Source organism: Engystomops pustulosus, chromosome 4 (assembly GCF_040894005.1).
Source record: "Engystomops pustulosus chromosome 4, aEngPut4.maternal, whole genome shotgun sequence".
NCBI classification, from domain to species: domain Eukaryota; kingdom Metazoa; phylum Chordata; class Amphibia; order Anura; family Leptodactylidae; genus Engystomops; species Engystomops pustulosus.
The window spans coordinates 63,237,644-63,260,806 of record NC_092414.1 but is presented as its reverse complement, the minus strand read 5'-3'; the positions used below and the strand labels follow the sequence as shown (position 1 = coordinate 63,260,806).

The 23,163-nt window shown below is 43.9% G+C and overlaps 1 protein-coding gene across 1 annotated transcript; it reads right to left on the bottom strand.

Annotated features, from left to right (window-relative positions):
- Nucleotides 1-10,506: 10,506 nt before the first annotated feature.
- Nucleotides 10,507-23,163, bottom strand: LOC140126540 (E3 ubiquitin-protein ligase RNF14-like). Its single transcript, XM_072146105.1, has 8 exons — nucleotides 22,991-23,163; nucleotides 20,136-20,291; nucleotides 18,777-18,928; nucleotides 15,572-16,066; nucleotides 13,107-13,335; nucleotides 12,343-12,509; nucleotides 11,253-11,380; nucleotides 10,507-10,676 (listed from the first exon to the last, which is right to left on the bottom strand). The coding sequence occupies exons 2-8, from the start codon at nucleotides 20,287-20,289 to the stop codon at nucleotides 10,673-10,675; spliced, it is 1,329 nt and encodes a 442-aa protein (XP_072002206.1). The 5' UTR covers nucleotides 20,290-20,291; nucleotides 22,991-23,163; the 3' UTR covers nucleotides 10,507-10,672.

Below are 23,163 nucleotides of genomic sequence, written 5' to 3'. Positions count from 1 at the left end.
GCGCCGTGTGCCCTCTGTGCCCAGGATATTATACATCCTGTTCATGGCTACATCTACCCTCCCCTGCCTGCTGACTTTATGGTGCCCTGAATGCTACACACTGCTCTGCCCTCCACAGAGATTTACTGAGACAATATAAGGCATTACATGCCCCACATCTACTGCACAGCTTTAGCATTTCCTTTTTTCTCATTGAGCTGGCAACTCACATTGTATGAGGCAGCACAATCACCGTCCATGGACCCACAGAGTACTATAGTCGTAACATAAGGAAGGGGAATTATACAGGACCTCTACCCTTGCTCTACAAAAAGATTTTCAGCTTAAAGGGCATCTACCACCACATTTAGGGGGGTAGACTGTTCCCAATAGTATGCTTGTTACCGTAGGGGTGACGGGGCGCAGCTGCAGTCATGCTCCGGGCCGTCTTCTGTACCCATATATGCAGTTCTAAATTTTATGCAAATGAAACGTTTGGCTAGCAGAGCGCCTCCATAATTTATGCACACCACATCATCTATATAAATCCTCGGCGAGGCACATTAGGCGTGTGTTTTTTTATTTTTCCATGGCTGTGTAACAAATTGCACTTCATAGTGATGGTGATAGTGATTTAATAATCCTTGCTGCTCACTGGCAAGCGGGAGGTTTCCAAATGCAATGAAAATGGTGAGAAAACGCATTTGCGCTATATTCTTGTGGGCTTGGATTTTATGGCTTTCACTGTGCGCCCCAAATTACATATCTACTTCAATCTTTGGGTCGGTGTGATTACAGGAATACCAGATTTCTACAGGTTTTATAAAATTTACAAAATTTAGAATTTACAAAACTTAAAACTTCCTGTACAAATATAAATTCTTCATTTTGCTGTTTTCTGCTTTTTGGGGGGCGCTATACAGGGTTAAACGACGGGAAGAACCGTTATTATATTTTGATAGATCTGACATTTTGGGACACAAGGCGATAAAACATGTTTATGCTTTTTACTGTTTATTTTGATTTATATCAGTTCTAGGGACATGGGTTTTATTAGAATTTTTGGTATTTTTAATATAATTTTTTTTTACTTTTTTTTTTTTTTTACTATTTTTCTTCTCCGCCATAGCCGGAATGAATTAATAATATACAGAAATTCTGTCATGGGTGTCCCTGGCATGAGAGGCCCTTTATGACATGATGGAATCCCTGATGGAATCGGACCCGTGTGCTTCTCAATACCTGCGGCAGCAGATATATGAAGAGAGCTCACATGCTGAGCCCTAAACGTGGTCACCCCGAAGCTTGTTAACACCCATGATCTTGGGTTGGATTGTCACCCTCCTACTGTTACAGATCAGTATTAAATCCTCATGATGCAATATTGTACAGTAAAAAAAAAATATTGTTTTTAATAAACAGTTCAAATCACCCTCCTTCGCTAAGGACTGATATAAAAATAAACAAATTTAATCCCAAACATGTTAGGTATTGCCACTTCCCAAAACACATAAAAATTTTACTAAAAAGCAATCAAATAGTCGTACACTCCCGAAAATGGTGACAATGATAACGTCATCTTACTCTGCAAATAATGACTTCTTTACACAAGTCCGTACACTAAAGTATCTAAAAGTTATTGACCTCAGAATATGGAGAAAATGAAGAATTTGAAAAAAAAGATTTTAATTTATTAAATCTACTAAAACATAATGCATCCCTATGTAAATTTGGTATCTCCATAATCTTACCGATCCAGAGAATAAAAGGGAGGTGTCATTTGGAGCACACAGTGAAAGCTGTATATACAAGGTCCACCAGAAAATGGTGCAAATGTGTTTTTCACACATACTTACCTGGCAGGGGAGATACCATGATCACAAAGGTGGTTCTCACCTAAAGAGATTGGCCTTCAACTCTGCCTCGTCTGTATCACCTTACCGATCATAGGCGGTGTGTGTTCTTATAAGAACAGTGAGCTAACACCCGTACTAAATCGTCGAAACCTGCAAGCTGAAGACAAGAACTTTCCCTGATCCTCGCATCGGCAAAGACTTCCTTCAGCAAAGAACAAGAATCCCTGCACCCAGCGGGGAATCTTCTGACCAAGAAAACCTACTGCGAAGAGGAAAAATCGGAATCTCCCCTCGAGAATCCGAGAAATCCCTTCGCAAGCAACCGCAGGAAGGAGGAAAAATCTGCAAAGCTCCACCCCCTCGGGTCGATTAGCTCCGCCCCCTCCAATGGACAAGCTTTGCAGAGGACCTTTCTTCCCACCTCGCCCCCCCCTCCCCCACCCTCCAACAAGCAACCAGAGATGGAAGCCCCAAGAGAGGAGGAGGAACCAATGATGGAAGCCCAGGGACAGGAGGAAACCCCTGCACCTGAAACTTCCAGGAAAAAGAACAAGAACAAAAAGAAGAAGAGCAAGACCCCGGTGAGTCCTCCACCCCAGCCGCAGCTTCTACCCGGAAGTGGCCTCCCCACAGCCCCAGCAACCACAAGCGGCCAAGCAAAACGGCCAGGAGCCCCCCAAGCTCCCCTACGTGACCTTTGTCTCGATGAACGTGTGCCGGAAATATTGGGAGGCGGTGAAGACAGCGACAGCGGAATCCCCCTTTTCCAATTTCGTCAGCAACTGTTTGCTGCAGCGAGAGGAGAAGAGGATAACGGTGTCAATGTGGAACCTGCGCACTCCTGGTAAAGATATCGCCACTTTCCTCAGCAGACACTGCACAGTGGTGAAGGAGCCCACCAAGCTCCTCAACTGCTACGGAGTCTGGATGGGGAAGTGGACCGCGATGGTGAGGCTGGAGAAAGACATCCTGGCGGAAGACGGATTGGCGCACCTACCCCAGACGTTCACGCTGGGCAACTCATACTACCCGGACATGCCGCAGATCTGCAAGGGCACGTGGCAAAGGCCTGTACAGAGGAAGCCTGCAAGAACAGCAGGGTAACGGGACACCAGATCAAGGATTGCACCAGGATCTCCACCTGTAACCTTTGCGGGATGACAGGGCACGTCTACAAGCAGTGCCCCAAGAAGACCAAGACCTGGGCCGATGTCGCCACAGAGGCTCCAGCCAAGGCTTCCGAAGCTCGCCCTCCTGCCGGGTAGCCCACAAAGGTTGCACAGCAGAAAGCACCAAGGAAAGAGGCCGTGGCGCCAAAGGGAGCCAACAAACCCCAGAAAGCGTCAAAGCCCAAGACAACAACAAAGGATAAGTATCAAACTTCGTGTTCACCTCCCGGACAGTCAAGCCGTGCGGTTACTCTATGATCCCCTGCTTCTTCTCCGACCACAGGGCCGTTCGGGTACAGGTCGCCCTGGGCCATGGTTTCCCATCTGGCCCGGGCTCCTGGAAACTGAATTGCGCCCTGTTGGAAGAGGAGGAGGCTCAGGCGGAGCTTAGAGAACTGTACATGGTGCTAAGAAATGACAAATGCCTATTTGACACTGTAAGCGAATGGTGGGAGTACGCTAAAGTCCAAATCAATTGTTTCTTTCAGGACAAAGGCAGGCGGCAGGCGTCCGGAGCCAAGAGGGACTTCAGAAGGTTGCAGCGACAGCTGCAATGTCTGCAGGACCTCCAGCCCTGCGGCTGGGACGTGAGGGATGAGCTGGCGGAGACCAAGGAGGGCCTAAAAAGGCACTTTGAGGAGGAAACCAGGCGCATCATCTTCCGTGCCAAGGTGGACAACCTGGAGAAGGGTGAGAAGTGTAACTCTTTCTTTTCAGGAAAATCCACGCCAGCCACACGCCCCTGAACGAGCTGCGGGACGAGTACGGATGCATGCAGAGGGGGAAGGAGGCCATCATGGGAGTCGCCAAGGACTTCTACAGCAGCCTCTGCTCCCCAAAACCCACAGACGACAAAGCCGCCGAGAGGTTCCTGTCAGGTATCACTAACACCCTTGATCCTGCAGGTGCCGAAGCCACGGACGCCCCTCTGACGGTGGAGGAGTTGCTCCCTGCCGCCAAATCCTTCAGACCCGGCAGGACTCCGGGCAGTGACGGTCTCCTGGCCGAGCTCTATGTAGCGCTGGGGGACCTCATCTCCCCGGACCTGCTGGAGCTCTTCGGGGAGCTGGTGGTGGAGGGCAGGATGCCACCGTCCCTGAGGCAAGGCATGATCACCATCCTGTACAAGCGGAAGGGCGAGAGGTGCGACCTGAAGAACTGGAGGCCCATCTCTCTCCTCAACGTGGACTACAAGATCCTGGCGAAAGTGGTGGCGAACAGGCTGTTGGCAGTCATCGGACAGATCGTCCACCCGGACCAGACCTGCGGAATCCCCGGCCGCAGGATCGCGGACAGCCTGGCCCTCGTGAAGGACTCGGTTCGGTAGGCCGAGAGTCGCCGGATCCAGGCGGCCCTGGTCAGCCTCGAACAGGAGAAGGCGTTCGACCGGGTCTCGCACAAGCTCATGGGCCAGGCCCTGCGTAAGTTCGGACTGGGTGAGATGTTCTGTGCCTATGTTAACCTCATGTACTTTGACATCCACAGCACGGTGCTGGTGAACGGCTGGAAGACTGACCCCTTTCCTGTGCTTTCAGGGGTCAGGCAAGGCTGCCCTCTTTCACCTCTTCTTTTTGTTTGTGTTATAGAGCTGCTTGCAGAATCTATCCGGCAAAATCCAGAGATCAGAGGGATCACCGCACCAGGACCAGACCGCGATGAGGTCAAGTGTTCGCTGTACATGGACGACGTGACCGTCTTCTGCGCAGACCAGCGTTCGGTGACGGCGCTCGTCCAGACCTGCGACAAGTTCGGACAAGCTTCAGGGGCAAAGGTCAACTGCAAGAAGTCGGAAGCCATGCTCTTCGGGAACTGGCACCTCTCTTCTTCTGCCCCCTTCCCGTTCACCATCCAGCAGGACTTCATCAAGGTTCTGGGGGTTTGGTTCGGAAAGGAAGGAGCAGCCCTAAAGACTTGGGAAGAACGCCTGGCCAAGATCAAGAACAGGACTACGTTGTGGAGCCTCAGACATCTCTCTCTGGTGGGGAAAGCTGTTGTTTTGCGTAGCGAGGTGCTGCCTGTGCTACAATACACCGCACAGGTGTGGCCGCCCCCGGCCGAGGTGAGCACCGAAATTACCAGGACAGTTTTCAAGTTTGTCTGGGGCAAAATGGACAGAGTTAAGCGGAGCATCATGTACAAGGCACCACTCAAGGGGGGGAAAGGCATCCCCGACATCCCCACTTTGCTCTGGATCACCTTTGTTTGTGACTGCGTCCGCAGAACCTTAAGGGCTACCGCAAGCTCTCCGGGAAAGTCTGTGTCCCGCTACTTCCTCCTGCCTCTCTGGCGCAAGCTGGGGTGGGACAAGTGGGACAGCTCCTTCCCTTTCAACTGGGACGCTCCCTGGTACTATTCCAGGGTTGTGGACTTTGTTAGGCAGCACCATCTGGAGGGACTTAAACCGGACCTGTGGAAGCATAAGACCATCCACAAGCTCATCAGAGCCAAAGACACCACAGAACAGCTTCCAGGAGTCGCCCCCGACACGGCCAAGACCGTTTGGAGCAACGTGTCGTGTGAGCGGCTTTCCAACAGACACAAGGACCTGTCGTGGATGGCCATCAAGGGGGGACTGCCCCTGAGGGCCTTCATGTATGCCCGGAAGCTGAGCAAGACGTGCTTCTGTCCCAGGTGCCCCAGGAGGGTGGAAACACCCATGCACCTGTTTTGGGAGTGCCCTTTTGCTCAGCGTCTGTTGGATGCCCTGGAGCTGGATTTTGCCACTTCTGTGCCCAGGAACACCATGACCCACCACGCGGTGCTTTATGGTTTGTTTCAAGGGACACACACCGTGGGAGCCATCCAGGACGCCTGGCGCCTTGTTAACTGCTACAAGGACGCCATCTGGTACGCCAGGAGGCGCCTCACGTGGCAAAAGGAGACCCTTACCACGGAAGACTGCCACCAAATGGTCCTCAGGACCCTGAGGGACTACACCATCTGGGAGGCACAAAGAGACTACACCGAGGACGACGAGGATTTGGCCTAGCCCACTCTCTCTCCCCAGAGGGAGTGTTCATGGACTGTACCAAAGCCTCATCTCCTCAGAGATGAGGAGGAAATTGGTCCAGCCCGCTGCCCTCCCAAAAGGGCATCACTTATGGACTGTACCATGTCCCCCACCTCCTCAATGAGGAAGAAGAAAATGGACTGAGCCCACCTCAACAAAAATGTGTTTTTCACAGCATTCCTAGTACACAGCATGGAATATTAAATATCAGGACTTAGGTATACCCCCAGGACACACCACATGCTGCTGGCTGGAAGTCAGGTAATGTAAAATAAAGTTTTATTAAGTCTTGAAATGATGCTGAATTTTGTTAGGTATTTGTTAAAATCATGTCAACCTATCTAAAAAAAACAACAGGCCATGCACGTAGCTCTATTAAAACATCCAAATTATTTAATGAGATATACTAAAAAACATGAAAGAAATGCATGAAATGAGAAACATGATCCACAGATGGTTACAAAGTTGTGAACAACACGTGTGGAGTTGTACACATGACAATATTTGATAGCTATGTAAACATTATTAAAGGTGCCATGAACACACAGTATTAGGCTCAAATAAATTACAATAGCAGCAAAGTTATAATAAAGTGCCCATGTGCAATTGTGTGCTATGTTTGTAAGTAAAGACCTAAAGTGCCAAAAATGCCGTTCATAACATACCCATACTGTACTGTATTGTACCAACGTGGTCGCAAGTCTGCAATGCGCTTTTGAGCATCCGTGCCTTTCTCCCCGTGAGAAAGCCACGGACGCTGAAACATGTGTGGGGGACTTGTTGTGAATGGCACTTCCGAAACACTTACTTACCCGGTCCTGTCGCGATCCCACGGTGCTTTGTCTAATGCGAATTCGGGTCTGCCGCGATTTACTAAAGCCGTGCGTCCAATTTCCTGAATGTGTCGCTTCCGCGCCAAGATCCCCCGGTGTTCACCTTCTTCTTCCCGGTGCTTGTAAGTACGTGTCTTGCGACAAAATTCTAAATGTTAAATCTTGCGCGTTGTCCGAATCCGTCAGGTTGTCCCCTGGCCACGCTCCCCCCCCCCATTTCTGTTGCGTGCAAGCAGGTGCTGATGCGCCAAAATCCAATCACGTGCGCCAAAATTCCGGGGCAATTTGGGCATAACGGAAATCCCTGGGAAACCCAACGAAAATGTGCTGTGCGGACCCTTAGTAAATGAGCCCCATTAACTTTTTTCATCTTGTGCATTCTACCATGTTTTTAACTTCTATATGGAATAAAATGTAATGCTTTCATTGTACTCGCTGGATCACCTTTTTCCTTTTTCTGGACTGCCAAATGTATTCATCTGAAGCAACTCAGCGTTCCTTGCTCCATGCGCAGTTTTTCATTTCTCCGTTCAATGACATCGTCCACACTTTGTGAGCTGTATCCGTTTTTTCGTTTGCTTTGTATTATCACTTATTGCGTATTGTTTGCAATCCTGAACAGGTGGGTTTTCAAGTTATGCTTGAAGGTTTGGAAAGTAGGGGACAGTCTGACACATTTTGGTAGAGTTCCATTAAATGGGATATGCACTGGAGAAGTCCTGGATACGCTTGTAAGTAAAGCGGATAGTAATAGAATGAAGCTGAAGGTCCTATGAGGAACAAATATTTAGTGTGGGATGGTATTGGCTGATAAGTTAAGAGATATATGGAGGGGACAGGTTATGGATAGGTTTGTAAGTCATGGTTAATATTTTAAATTGAATTAACTGGTTAACCAGTGGAGAGACTTGCAGAGAGGAGAGACAGAGGAGAAGCACGGATTCAGATGGATTAGCTGGGCAGCAGAGTTAAGGATGGATTGGAAGGGTGTTAGAGAGTTAGCTTGAAGACCACAGAGAAGAATGTTACAGTAGTCCAAGCGGGGGATAATGAGGGCACAGACTAGTCGTTTTGTAGACTATGAGGAAGGGTCGGATGGGAGAGACTGATTTGGCAAACTCTAGTGTAGCGCTGTGTAATCTGTGTGTGCTATATAAATAAAGGAATTATTATTATTATTATGTTCTTGAGACAGCAGGTTGTAGTAAGGGCCTGGATGTGTGGCATAAAGGATAAGGCAAAGTCAAGGGTGACTCCAAGGCAGTGGACTTTAGGGACTGGGGAGGAGGTGGAGCCATGAATTGTGACAGTTAGGTTGGTGGGAGGGATGTGTTAGGTGGAGGAAATATTATGAGTTCAGTTGTTTCCATGTTGAGTTTTAGAAAACAAGAAGAGAAGAAGGAGGATAAGGCTGACACTCTGGAGTTCTGGCTAGAAGAGAGGAGATTGATATTGTAAGCCATGAGACTTAATGAGCTGTCCCAAGCCAGAGGTGCAGATGGAGAAGAGTAGGGAGTCCCAGGACTGAACCTTGAGGGGCGCCAACAGAGAGGGGTCAAGTGAAAATGGTAGTATGAGAGTGATAGATGCTGAACGTCCGGTTGGAGACATATGAGGAAATCCGGTAGAGGGTCAGGTTAGAGATGCCACGAAAATAGTGTCTGCAGCAGGAGAGAATAGTCACCAGCGTCAAAGGTCAAGGACAGACCCAGGAGAAAAGTAGAGTAGTGGTGTTTTGCCTTGGCAGCCAGTAGATCATTGGATACTTTGGTCAGGGCATTCTCAGTGGAATGATTGGGTCGAAAACCAGATTGTAGTTTGTCAAAGAGCAAGTTGCAGGAAAGGTAGGAAGATTGTTCTAGATGGACATGTTTTTTTGTCCAGGAGTTTTGAAGCTAATAGAAATAGTGAGACAGGAAAGAAGGGAAAGCCACTTCACACGATCCAGCTATCAAGGAGACGCCAGGTAATAAAATCTTCAAGGCTTTATTCTTTGATTAAAAAACACATGGTAGCCATGGTCTCCTTGGACACGCGGTTCCCAAAAGGCATGAACAAAAGGTTAGATATGATTTGTCATTATTGAATATTTGCACTTTATTGTTAAAACTGTGTTTGTTCTCGTGTTTTTTTATATGTATATAACAGGTTAAATTGATCGGGATTGGTGTGGAATCCATCACGTGTTTCCACCCAACCAGTATTTATTTCCTTGAGTATATCCCAGGAGTAGTCATGAATAAGGATATGTGATATCCGAAACCTGTAGACCGTCCTGATGTGTTGTATGTATCCCCTGGCTACCATGTGTTTTTAATCAAAGAATAAAGCCTTGAAGATTTTATTACCTGGCGTCTCCTTGATAGCTGGATCTTGTGAAGTGGCTTTCCCTTCTTTCCTTTCTTTCAAGTTGCTGCTCTCAAGCCAGAGTGATCCGTGCATGGATGATCCCAGGTGCTACAAGCCTTTCCATCAGGGTGAGCTGACTACATTTTTGTTTGTGAAATAGTGAGATGGTTCAGCGGAATAGATGGGTCCAGCGATAGCTTCTTTAGGATGGGTGTGACAGTTGTATGTTTAAAGGAAGATGGAACATTACCAGTGTACTGTATAGTGAAAGGTTAGAGATGAGTTGAGCTGGGATAAGCACAGTGGTGAGCTTGGGAATAAGATGCAATGGAATTGGGTCAATCACACAAGTAATGAGATGTGAGCTTGACAGCATTGAGGAAATTTTCTCGTCAGTAAGGGAAGAGAAGTTGGAATAAGCGAGAGAGGCATGGAATATCCAGGGTGGGTCGCCGGGATTGAGTGTTGAAACTGTCCATTAAACTGTCTATTTTGTTTTTAAGACAAATCTACCATCAAAAATCTATTTTCTGAAGTAGTTCACGATGTAGATTCCCCCTCAGTGAAGCATCTGCACAAGTTTTGTATCTAATTCTTGTATGCAGCCATTACTGAAATAACTTTTAAGTCTTTCCTTATGCAAATGAATTACAGAGGCTACTGTGGGAGTGGAGTAGCCTTAGACGGCTCCGGGGCGAGGGCTACTCCACTTTCCCAGTCACCCCTGCGTACCTACCTACACACTCATCGCGTCATCTTTGCGTCACTTCTCCGACAGCAGTACCTGTTTGCTGCCAGAGACGCACCTGCTGCCAACACGTTGCCAACTGACGTATTGGAGCTACTGCGCTTGTGCAGAGTGCGTCTACTGCCACTGAGTTAACTTGATTTGTTTTAGTATACATTATTGGGGTTATTCATCTTTGCTTTTTCTCTTTGGGCCCATTTGTAGATTTTCACAAAAATTTGCAACTTCTTCATCTGCCCAGCAAAGTGCTCTGCGGGCAAGTTTACCAATGGTTGTGCCTGATTTATCTTTGGAATCCAAAAGTTGCAAAAAAAAAAAAAAAAGATAAATCAAGCCCAACACCTCCCAACCCCAACAAAAAAAAGTAAAAATTTCTAGACCCCCCCCCCTTAAATAATTTATTCAGGCTGTGTTCACACGTTCCGTTACCCTCCCGATTCCATCTGGATAGCGTTTTGAAACGCTAGACGGAACATACGAATTCAGCCTCACAGAACTCAAATACCACATGAAATTTTATTCTTTGTCCCTTTTAAAAAAAAGGTACATGATGTACTGTAAATTGGATTGGGGTAATTATTTATTTTTCTATAACACCAGAGGAAAAAAAACATTATTTAGTTGGTTGTGGAATAAATAATATTTTCTTCTTGGTATCTTCAGCATGGTTATACAATTTTGCAGTTAAATCAGTCTTCTACTTTTGTGTAGAAATATCTCAACCTATGTTATCTGTAAATAAATAAACACAGAAAATTATTCTCATATTCCATCCATAAGTTCCGCATTGTTTCATAAATTTGGTAACGTATTACAGGGGTTGTGTGTGTGTATATATATATTTTTTTGATACATATATATACCCAGGGGTATTAAAAAAAATGTAAATGACAAACTGAACATACTCCATCTCCAGTGCTCCCATGCAGTCCATCAACACTGGCCTCTGTTTATACACAGAGAATGCTTTGACACGGTGTTGACAGTTGCACGTCTACTACAGGAACAGCTACAGGCTGCTGCAGGTGACATCACTACCAGCCTCTTGACACAGCGGTCGGTGGTAATGATTGCCACCGTGCTGAATGGAAGCGCCAGAGAGGGTGAGTATGCGATATTTGTTATATTTTGCCCCCAAACCCAAACAACCCATTATTGTAACACTGACATCGAACAAGTTTAAAAAGCAGCAAGTTTTAACAAGCTGCAGTGCCTTGATTCTGCCAACACACAGATGGTGCTGTTTGCTTCCTTTTCCATTCTCTGTGTATCAGATGAAATCCACATGACATATTACCGCACACTTACCGAGTTCTGCAACGTTGAGGAGGGTTAAAATGTTTATACGGGTCGTCTTGAGGGAGTATCTTCAAACAGATCCAGCAGAAGTACTGATTACATCCGCTGCAGGTCATTTTATTACATCCATCAATTTTCTGTCAAAGAAAAAAATATGCTAAGGAACGCTGTACATCAACAATTTACTTAGTGATTTTTTTGGGAAGCTATAGATTTGTCTTATGTTAAAGGGAACCTGTCACCAGGAGACCTCGATTTTAGCCCTCCACACTTCCCCATAGAGCATTGCATGTACACTGCTAAACATCTTTTATCGCAAGAATCGTCTTTACAGAGAAAAAGATAACTTATATTTTACCTTTGAAAGACCTGTGCAGTGTGACTACTTCAGTCGCCAAATGGGCGGGGTTGAAGAGGAGTATATTCCCCCCCACCCTCGGGAAACGTCTCCTCAGTGTCTCATTTTCAAATCAATATTACCGCCCCTCATCCCCCCTCGTCTTTATTTGACGTCACCTACTCACGTCCCGCCTGCTTGCCGCAACTCTCGCTGACCGCGTCTGGCATTCTCGCACCTGCGCGGTCAGCATAGCTTGTGCTGTGCGCACAGACATGCGCAGATGAAGCAGTGCCGGCCGCAAGGTCCCCGCATTCATCTGCGCATGCGCCACACTACGCTGACAACTCGCCCATTTGGCGACTGAAGTAGTCACACTGCACAGGTCTTTCAAAGGTAAAATATAAGTTCTTTTTCTCTGTAAAGTTGATTCTTTACATAAAAGATGTTTAGCAGTGTACATGCATTGCTCTATGGGGAAGTGTGGAGGGCTAAAATAGAGGTCTCCTGGTGACAGGTTCCCTTTAAGGGGAATATTATTTGGGTTTTTTGGGATGTTTGCATTTGAGGGGGAAATAATATGATGTGCTGGTTTTCAATATCTTCAGATAGTGGGTGGATGGATAGCTAGATCATTTGAACAGTTCTTTAATCAGATGACATAAAAGACTTTAGGAAGCCATTGAAATAACTTCAAGTTGTGAGGAAGGAACCTAATAAATAACAGACATATAAGGTAGTTCTCTATCTATGATATTTTACCTCAATGGGAACTTTACAGCTTGGACACGGCTTGGAGTTCCCCTTTACCCACTCATTACTCTTCATCTCTTCAACAACTTTCTTTAACTGGCCAAATCTTTTCAACAGTTCTTTCTTTCCTTTGTCATCGGCCGCCAGATATTCTTTGGTCAATTCAACAAGTTTTTCTGGTGGGAAAAGGAAAATATGTCCACTATCTATCTATAAACATCTTATAGCAGCCCACCCTTATGAATCACCTAAAACAAGCCTTTTGTTTCTACATTATTTCATGATGATTAATTCCACATTAAAAATTAACCAGTGATCAACTCTAAAGTGTATTAATAACCCAGCCTTACACAAGTAACCATCTACTGAATGGATGAAGAGAGTGTCTGGGACTTGGACTAACTATTCCTAGAGGGAGATTGGGGGGGGGGTTGTAGGGTTGTTTGTCTATGGGTTTTTCTTGTGTATGAAAATGGAAAATATTTTGGAAGTTGTCAATAAAATGACCGGATTTAGAAAAACAATTGCCTGTATATGATTGCTGTGTTGATGACATTTATTAGACATTCATATGTATGTGGTGGTGTCAATGGTGCCCTCTAGTTATGTGATCACTTAGTTGTTTCTATAACTGTTTTATCCTCTACTTCACTAACTTCACAGCAGTGCTGGTCACCGCCAATCTGATATCCTATTGATAGGTTATAAATATATTATTTTAATACAAAATAGTATAAATAGTGTATAACAAACACTATTATTTTTGAACATACCTGCATTTACTCTGCAAGGGGCAAGTCCATGGAAGCCCTTTCTGCAATAGATACAAAATGCATATTTGCAGACAGAACAAATGGCCATTGTACCCCCCGGCTCCTGCATCACTGGTGTCCGACAACTTGGACGTGGGCAGTAAACAACGTCAACCATCAAATCCAAGCTTGACTGCAAGAGGAGACGATCATAGCGGCTGAAAATCTGCTCCCCAACCAGATTCTTTACCTGCAAGTAACCATGAATATGAAGAATTTCCTATTGCATTTATACTCAAAAACGTCATCTTTGTCAGCAGATAATTTATTATCATTATCCTTATTACTAGAATATGTTTTATCAAACAAATTAAAAAACTGTGTTTTTTTCATTGAATAGTGTTGAACATATACCGAGAACGGTGTGTATTCTACATATTGAGATCCTGTGCATGTAAATGCATGTAAATTATTTACGGTATCTCTTTTTTTTCTATCTTTCGTGCTACTTTTTTTGGCGCGTTGCAATTTTTGCGCCTTTTTGGCAACTTTCCTAAATGTGCACAGAAGTCCACCGGGCATAAGTTTATTGTCAGTAAGGCAGCTTTATCTTCTATTTTACATGTGCAAAATTTTTTGGCACAAACAACTGACATTTTTGAGAAATTTCTTTAAAAAAGTCACACAAAAAAAAATAACTAAGCAGACAAAATAATAAATCAAAAGGTGCTTAGAGGTAAAAAAAAAGATGGACAAAAACTAGTAACACAACACAGATAAAAAGATAAATGACCCCCAATGACTTGTTGATGAAAGGAGTCAAAGGAGGATATCTGGCACGAGTAACGAGGTCAGACTGGTTAAAGGAAACCTACCATTTAGAATGGTAGGGGTAGACTGTAAGTACCGAGCACCAGCTCAGGGTGAGCTGGTGCCGGTACTTACTTTCGTTAGTGTTATAAACCACGGTACCGCGGTTTTAACACTTTTTAAACTTTAGAGCAGAAGAGGCTTCGGTACTTACAGCTTACCCCTACCATTCTAAATGGTAGGTTTCCTTTAAGATGTATTAATGTTGTGGGAAATGTTTTCTTAGCACACCCAAGTTCCTCTGACATCCATGTCACAACCTTACTTTACCTTATTGCATACAATCATAATAATTGTCCAGTATAAGCAGGGACTTGGGCAACATGAGCTGTAGATATATATCAGAGTCTCTTTATAACCGCACTAGCAACTTGAAGGAAGTGATCATGTCAGAGGCATAGCTATGGCCCCCAGGGCTTGAATAAGCATTATTTATTAAAGGAAATCTACCATCAAAATCCATCATGATAAACCAGTGACACTCACTCATAGATCCAAGCACAGTGACTGTGGGACTATTTGATATCCATGGGCTACTTCCTTATAAAATCATGTTTTAAAATTATGCTAATGAGACAGAAGGGCTACCATAGCCACTTTATGATCTGGCTGTTGATCTTGATAGTAGATTTCCTTTGATGGCAGAAGGACATTTTATGCAAAAGAATGTACAATGTCATCATGTATCATAAAGCCATGGATAGGTTCCATGCTGGACTGCCCTGGCCTGTAGAGTTCCCATATACTATTCCTGTAGCGGAAGACTGGGCCGTGGAATGCCTGGTTCCACTCTATGATTAAAAAGGAAATAAGGTGGGTAGGTGGCATTATAGATGGAGTGCATCTATAAAAGGGGCATAAATCAGGGGGCTACTGTAACATATAAGTGGGGGCTACAAAAGGAGGGAGCTACAGAAAAGGGGACTTAATAAGTGGGAAGCCTAAGAGGAAGGGGACAATGTACTATTTGGGGGGCACTAAGGCCAGAATTATACAGCATTTGGACAAGTAAATGGGGGGAGTTTATGATTTGTGGGCACGTAGGGGGGGGGGGGATATAGGATATTGACAGGGCTTGCAAACTTACATTTTTGGGACCCACCCCAATGACATAGTATGGGCAAGACCCCTTTGGAGCAAGAAACTGGTGGAGGAGGTCAATTAATACTGGATCTGAGATAAGCGATGAAGAGATGTAGAGGGGAGATTTAGAAGAGATTAGCAACAGTCTGGCTCTCATACACGTTTGATAACTCTCCAGCCAGCACGTTCTCTACCCAACAAATCTATCTTTCAGAAAAATGAGATTAGTAATTATGCTATTCTAAAAAAAGACCCGTCAATTTTTAGCTGTAAACTACAAGTGACAGCACAGTGGAAAGTGAACTGATCTGTATTACGTATGTCCTACTCCTTCACCTTTATTAATACATGCAAAACACATGCTTTATTTACACTTTATATTATTAATAAAAGATGTCTGATAATGGTGATATGAACAATGAAATGATCTATTGAATGTTAATTCCTTTTGTGATCCTTTATATTATAACTGTGTTTGCAAAGAAAAAGAGAAATTAAAAACACAAATCCAACCTTTGTGAATTTTTACTTACCTGAGCAGGTGTTGCAATAGACTTGCACTCAGGATCAGGACAAATTAGTGCATGGACTTTTCCTTGTGTAATCTGGATTTCAAAGTAGTCTTTGAGGCAGATATTACAGTACACATGTTCACAATCCTTAAAGTGGGTGCAGTCACTTCCTAGCTTCTCCATAAAACAAATATTGCACAAGAATTGCCTGACATCAAAAGCTTTCTGTTCTTGAGCTTCATTGAAGTCCAAGATGCATCTGACCAGGGCAGACGCTGACTGCACGTCCTGTATGGCCCTCTTATCAAGTGATGGCCATTCCCCAGCACCAAAGGTCTTCTCAGGGGATTGTGTCCAGCTCTGTAACCCATTACTGGGAACCTCAATTTCATATGGAGATGTTATATTCAAGTAGTCAAGCGTCTCTTCCTTCAGAAACTGAATCCATGGGAACAAGACCACCGACCCCCTGTTCTCCTCCCAGAGGTCATCTAAATGCTGGCACAACCGAGTGAGCTGAAAGAGGATAAAAATATAGTAAACAACACTATTGAAAGTATATTGTTACACTTGGATCAAGACACTTCCAACTGATGCTGTGCATGAATATTATTATCCAAATGGGTACATTGAGAAATAGTGCTAAAGGCCATCACCACCAAATGTACTCAACATATCATAACATCTTAACATGTTTACAATGCTTTTGAGATGCCTGCAATTACCGTACATACTCGAGTATAAGCCGACCCGAGTATAAGCCAAGGCCCCTAATTTTACCACAAAAACCTGGTAAAACCTATATTTTTTTTACTCAAGTGTAAGCCGAGTTAGGGTTTTCTGCACATTTTTTTGGGCTGAAAAACTAGGCTTATACTCTAGGCAGTTTTTATAAAATGCCTAGGGCATTCTAGCGCTGCAAACAACTCATTCATCGATGCCTGTCCAAGCTGCAAACCGTGCACCTAAAAGAATGTGTAAAGTCCAACAGAAAACTCCCATAGTAAATGTGCCTTACTGTGTTTCAGCTTTAAAACTAAAACCTTTGTTGGCTCCATCGTGGCATTCAATATTGTGTTTACACCAATTTTTTGGTGGTCTGGGTGCATAGTTAGTGTTAGAAATTCCTGTGCCATATTTATGAAGTGTTGGCACCACAAAAAAACTGTTTTCCACACTCTCACACCTTTTTTTTAATCCCACAATTTTTCCAGTACTTCTAGTTTCCCGACACTTTTTTGGCCCTCCATTAGAGCAGCTAAAAGGCTGGTCAACCAAGTCCTATTTCACCTTCACGAATGTGGCGTTAGTTAACACCATTTTTGGTCATGCGCCAATTTTGTTACAATGTAACATCCCAGTGTAAATTACTGCACGAATTGCTCCAAAAATATGGACCCTGCAACACTATTAATGACAGCATGTGGCTTCCACGAATTTACCGGTTAGCCATCACAGGCCATCCGGCATGTAGCATCCTATTATATTGATAATGGGCCTATTCTTTCTAACACCTAAGGTGAACTGGTGATCCCATGTGTCATCCACGGGTGAACTGTAAACACGGGCAGGAATAGGACATGCTATATCTTTTGCTGCTCACACAGTCATAAGTAAGTAAAAAAAACTACCTTATATACTCGAGTATAAGCCTAGTTTTTCAGCACAAAAAATGTGCTGAAAAACCCAAACTCGGCTTATACTCGAGTCAAAAAAATAAATATATCTAAACTCACCTTTCCGGCGACCCCTGTATATCTTCTGTGCGATCTGTCTGGCAGCGGCGGCAGGCTATATACACTGGGGCAGGGTGCAGCAGGCTATATACACTGGGGCAGGGTCTGGCAGGCTATATACACTGGGGCAGGGTCTGGCAGGCTATATACACTGGGGCAGGGTCTGGCAGGCTATATACACTGGGGCAGGGGCTGGCAGGCTATATACACTGGGGCAGGGGCTGGCAGGCTATATACACTGGAGCAGGGTCTGGCAGGCTATATACACTGGGGCAGGGTCTGGCAGGCTATATACACTGGGGCAGGGTGCAGCAGGCTATATACACTGGGGCAGGGTCTGGCAGGCTATATACACTGGGGCAGGGTCTGGCAGGCTATATACACTGGGGCAGGGGCTGGCAGGCTATATACACTGGGGCAGGGGCTGGCGGGCTATATACACTGGGGCAGGGGCTGGCGGGCTATATACACTGGGGCAGGGGCTGGCGGGCTATATACACTGGGGCAGGGTCCGGCAGGCTATATACACTGGGGCAGGGGCTGGCTGGCTATATACACTGGGGCAGGGTGCAGCAGGCTATATACACTGGGGCAGGGTCTGTCAGGCTATATACACTGGGTCAGTGTCTGGCAGGCTATATACACTGGGGCAGGGTCTGGCAGGCTATATACACTGGGACAGGGTCTGGCAGGCTATATACACTGGGGCAGAGGCTGGCAGGCTATATACACTGGGGCAGGGGCTGGCAGGCTATATACACTGGGGCAGGGGCTGGCAGGCTATATACACTGGGGCAGGGGCTTGCTGCCTATATACACTGGGGCAGGGGCTGGCTGGCTATATACTGGGGAGGCTGTGACCAATGCATTTCCCACCCTCGGCTTATACTCGAGTCAATAGGTTTTCCCAGTATTTTGTGGTAAAATTAGGGGCCTCGGCTTATACTCGGGTCGGCTTATACTCGAGTATATACGGTAAGTGTTTCCTGTTTATTGTTGTTTTGTAATCTGCACAGCCAATCTTCTGTTAACTTAAAAATTTCCATAAATAATACATTTATTATGAAATATTGGTATACTGGGGTAATTGCATAACTGCCAGTGTAATCGTACTCCTGCAGAGCTTAAAGGGGTTTTCCCATGAAGGAAAGTTAGGACCTATCCATGGGATAGGGCCTAACTTGCTGATCAGTAGGGATCTCAGTGCTGAGACCCCAGCAGATCCCGAAAACAAGGGTCCGTCAGACCCCTTGTCGCTCTGTTAGATTAATGGAGCAGACGGCCGTGCTTGACCGTTAATCTCTATGGAGCTGACGGAAATTGCCAAGCGTCAGCACTGAGACCCCCACTGATCAGCAATGGATCCCATGGATAGGGCCTAACTTTTCTTGGTGGGAAACCCCTTTAAAACAGGAGAAAGAAAAAGGAAAATTACTAAATAAATACAACTTGCTTGGTGAATATTGTTGGTATACAATCTTAAAACTAACCTGTTTTGGTGAAAGCCACTTGCAACTGAGTGTAAAGTTTGGAGCTGTAGTAGAAGGGTAACCAGGAGGAAGTTCAAAATTCAACACAATTGGTGGAAGAAAGGACACTGTGTTTTCAAAGTTGTCTATAAAGGAGTTTGTTGCACTGTCACCTTCAAAAAAGTACAAAAATGGTGTTAGTATTTTGATAACACTGAATGCTTACATTGTGTTACCCTTGTACTATTAGTCTATGCAAAGTCTGTTAAAAAGTTTAAGCAAAATTTAGTTTTAGGCTTTAAGTTGGGTGTAGTTTTTTGCACGCGGGATGCGTATCGTGTCCTATCATAATGTCTTATTATAGAAGGAACTGGTTATCATGGAAAACGTTATATCTGACGCTGTGGCTGTCAAGTAAACAGAATCACAGATGAAATTGAGGGGTTGCGCTTGAGAACTCCTTTTCTCCCAGACAGATGAAAACAGTGAAAAGCAATTTCAAGTCGTCCTGAGTAGTTGAGGAAATGAAGCACTTCTATGTTCAGTCCGTCTGCAGGCCAGACGGTCTTAGCCCGACCCAGAGGCATGTCCTGGAAGAAGCCGTAATTGGGTGAAACCTAACAGGCTAAAACCGTTTGGCGGTGCACGGACTGCTTTTATATTATAGGCTTTTTTATATATACCTTTGTGTGTTTATTTTTATCAATAAATTGGTGAATTACCCTTTGATAACCTACACTATGTCGCTACCTATACTTTCCATTCAGTGGATATGGACGAAGTATATTTGTCTATATGGGAGATTGTGTGAACATAGAAGTGCTTTATTTCCTCAACTACTCCGGATGTGAAATTGCTTTTCACCGTTTTCATCATATGCTTGTCACCTGTCTGGGAGAGAAGGAGTTCTCAAGCGCAACCCCTAAATTTTATCTATGAATCTATATTGACACTTTATTGGGACAATCTCTGGGTGTGCAGCTCCTCTGATAAGTATCCCCTCTTTTTTAGTCAGAAAATTGAAAAGCAAGTAAACAGTATGGCTGCCATGGGTGGCTCTGTGATTGGCATACGGGATATCTAGCAGTCATGGTGCAATCTCTAGCTATTATATTAGAAATAGGAAAAGCATGGTAAAAGCAAGACTGTGTTAAGGTTATAAGAATAGTCTTGGCCAGATATCACTCAACCAACTTCAAAATGAACAGTTGCTTGGGCTATCAGCAGCAAGTTCTAGATCAAGGTATAACTGAGCATATAGACATAATTTTGTATCATTTAAATAACTTCTTTTATTTATTTATTTTTTCTTACTTGTCACAATAAATAATAAGAATAAAATACTACCAACATACTACTAATTATTATGTCATTACTCACTTTTTATAGATATTACAAAGTCTGAAGGTAGGTCCAAAAACAATTGAATTTCTCCCCCTGGAACAGCATCCTTCCTCTTAAATTCTTCTTCAGGGTAAATACTCACAAGGGCTAATAGTTCGTCCTCCTGTGCCTCTTTGTCTTCTGTTGACATTTCTGTGGCAGTCAAAAAAATAAGAATTTAGAAAAGAAAAAAAAATGTTCATATACCGGTATATCCATTATAAAATTTACAATTGATTTCTCCCCACTCTGCAGGTCGCACAGGATATGCTAAGAGGTCACAGCCCACATGGATCAGTGTATTGCACTATAACCTGCGTCAGGAACTAACACGTATATACATATTGTGAGAAAGTAAGAGGTGTTGTATGGGAAAACCGCTATCTGTCTTACAGATAATCTTTCATTTGCTGCACAAAAAGAACTGACCGGTTTCAAAAATTAGATGGCAGAAGACCAGGTTTTCCAGCAACATCTGAGAAAAAAGTTTACTTAAATGTCATCCGCGTGATATTCGAACCAATTCACTTCCATGTTCGGGTTCCACATGCGTGAAAGAAATGGTGCATGCTGCAATTTATTTCTAGTGAACCTCAGGTCACTGACAAAATAGGGAGATGTGAATAGCCACATAGACAATGAAGGTCAGTATGGTCTCTGTGGAAATCATGGAGCATACTGATGTGAAAAATGGAGTAAATGATCCTTTTAGTGTGGTTGAAATGTCTAAGATAGTTTTTGGGTTCTGCTGCAATAAAGGGTTTTCTGAATTTAAAGGGGTTGTCCACTTTCAGCAAATAATTGATATGGTTTGTGCAAGGAAAAGTTATACAATTTTTCTATATACTTTCTGTATCAATTCCTCATGGTTTTCTAGACCTCTGCTGGCTGTCCTTCTATAGAAAACTTCTATGTTTACTTCCAGTGGATAGAAATCTGTCCATGGTGCCACAGGTGCACGGCTTATTATATGACACAGCTCTTATTACTCTCTGTGATGCTAACAAGGTGTGCACTTGAATGTCCATCACATGATCATGGTCAAATTTCTATCCAGGAAAAGTAAATATAGAAGCTTTATATACCACAACAGCAACAGAGATCTAGAAAACTGTGAGGAATTGATAAAGAACGTATATTGGAAAATTGCATAACTATTCCTTACACAAACCCAATTTTTTGCTGAAAGTGGACAACCCCTTTAAGGGATAAAATATTTACATAACAACATTGGAAGGAATTTATAAAAACTTTAGTATTGAGCACCAGTCCTACCCCCTCACCAGCATATTGTATTGTATTGTGCTCCGTCTCAGAAATCAAAGGTGCGCCTTATAGTCCAGTGCGCCTTATATATGAACCGTACTTACAGACAACAGCTGCCATGAACTGTGCACAGGTCTGCCACCTGCTGACCACCCATCCTTATAATCAAGTGCGCCTTATAATCGGGTGCGCCTTATATATGAACCTAGATGTTTTAGCAGGCATTTATTTGTGCACCTTATAATCTGGTGAGTCTTATAGTCTGGTAGTCCTCACCAGCTTTCTGGCCTGGCCCGGCCATGTTAGCATGGAAGGGCATGCAGGGAAACTGACAAATGTAATTTCCACCATCCTTGTCCACAACCACATTAATCCTGAATGCGTGGAGAGATTTGTTCCATCCTGTCCACCAATCTACTGGAAGAGCATACTAATAGGGGGGGGGGGGGGAGCGCTCTTATTATACTAGTATGGTGTATGGAATGAGTAAATAAAAACCAGTTCTACAGCCTAGTTGCTTAGTAACGTGACAGTTGGAGATGTCACATACAGAGAGATCATACAGCTTCAGCAATAAAACAATAAAACTCCTACGTAAGCCTCGGTACATTTGTATCTAAGGTCACATAGTGCAGTGACTCAGCACCGTCTCCCTCCGAGGTTACTAAACATTAGGAATGGACTCGGAATGTTCCTCTGGGAATTTCCAATCTGACGTAACTAAAGCTGAATCATGTGGTGATGATAACTCTCTCTAAATTTTAATATTCACAACGTTATGAAAAGTGTTGTAGGGTGTCAAGGAAAAAAATTCAAAACATATTTAAAAATTTAAGCCACATTATTTTTTTCATGTATATTAGTCAATATTTTGGGAAAAAAGGTGCTACCTTCTGATTTTGTCCTAATCGGTCACAAAACAATACAAACAACGGGACAAGTTTTTTTTATATATAAATATGGTAATAAGGTGATCATACTGGGGAGATTTGCTCCAATTCCTGATCATCCACCATATTTATTTTTGACTTTTAAAATGAATCATGACAATTATTCTTCATTCTCATTCTTCATTCTCTGCTACAATTCCTCATTCCATTTTTTTTTTTTTTAAAGTAGCCATGTGTCCATTTTAATAACCAGTCAACCAGATCCCTGTTTCAGGGTTCACTTTGGTGCAGTGCTTAGCGTATTCCCAGAGCCCATAGCACAGAGCCATGGTACCTTAGCCCATCAGTGTGGGTACTGACAGGCTTCTGGGTCTTGGTTCCTGTCAGTGGCGCTGGTGGATGCAATGAGATGCTACTCCGATTAGTCTAGGGACCCTCTAAAATGAGGTGCAAATGAAGAGGATAACGGGCTTAGTCTGTTTTAAATTCAGTGAAAAATGAAACATTGTGGGTACAAAACACAGCAGCACATCGCTAATAATCCAGACATGTTCTCTATCAGCGATATAAGAAAAAGATCTTGAATATAGTGAGAGACTTAAATACTATGTACATTAAAAGTGCTGTAACTATTTGTTAATAATGCAGTTATATTAACATGAAACCCTATAAACTGTCAGGTCCTCAGTTACTTACAGTTCTGTACTGATGTCCTCGTAGATTTCTTGAAGCTTTTCCCTGCAATAAGGAAGGTGTAGACTCCAGAACTGTACTTAGTAGAATAGGCTTATGTCACAGGGACATAACAGGAATCCACAAAATGAGGACTGCAGAGCAATACACACCCAACCCAATAGAAACACGTGACC

What these genes read in the sequence shown, in the direction of transcription:
- LOC140126540 (XM_072146105.1), bottom strand. Translation starts at nt 20,289, where the DNA reads ATGTCAACAGAAGACAAAGAGGCACAGGAGGACGAACTATTAGCCCTT. An exon ending in CTATTGCAACACCTGCTCAG is followed by an intron (nt 13,336 to 15,571) that starts GTAAGTAAAAAT and finishes GGTTACTTGCAG; the next exon opens with GTAAAGAATCTGGTTGGGGA. An exon ending in GCTGTAAAGTTCCCATTGAG is followed by an intron (nt 11,381 to 12,342) that starts GTAAAATATCAT and finishes TTTCTTTGACAG; the next exon opens with AAAATTGATGGATGTAATAA.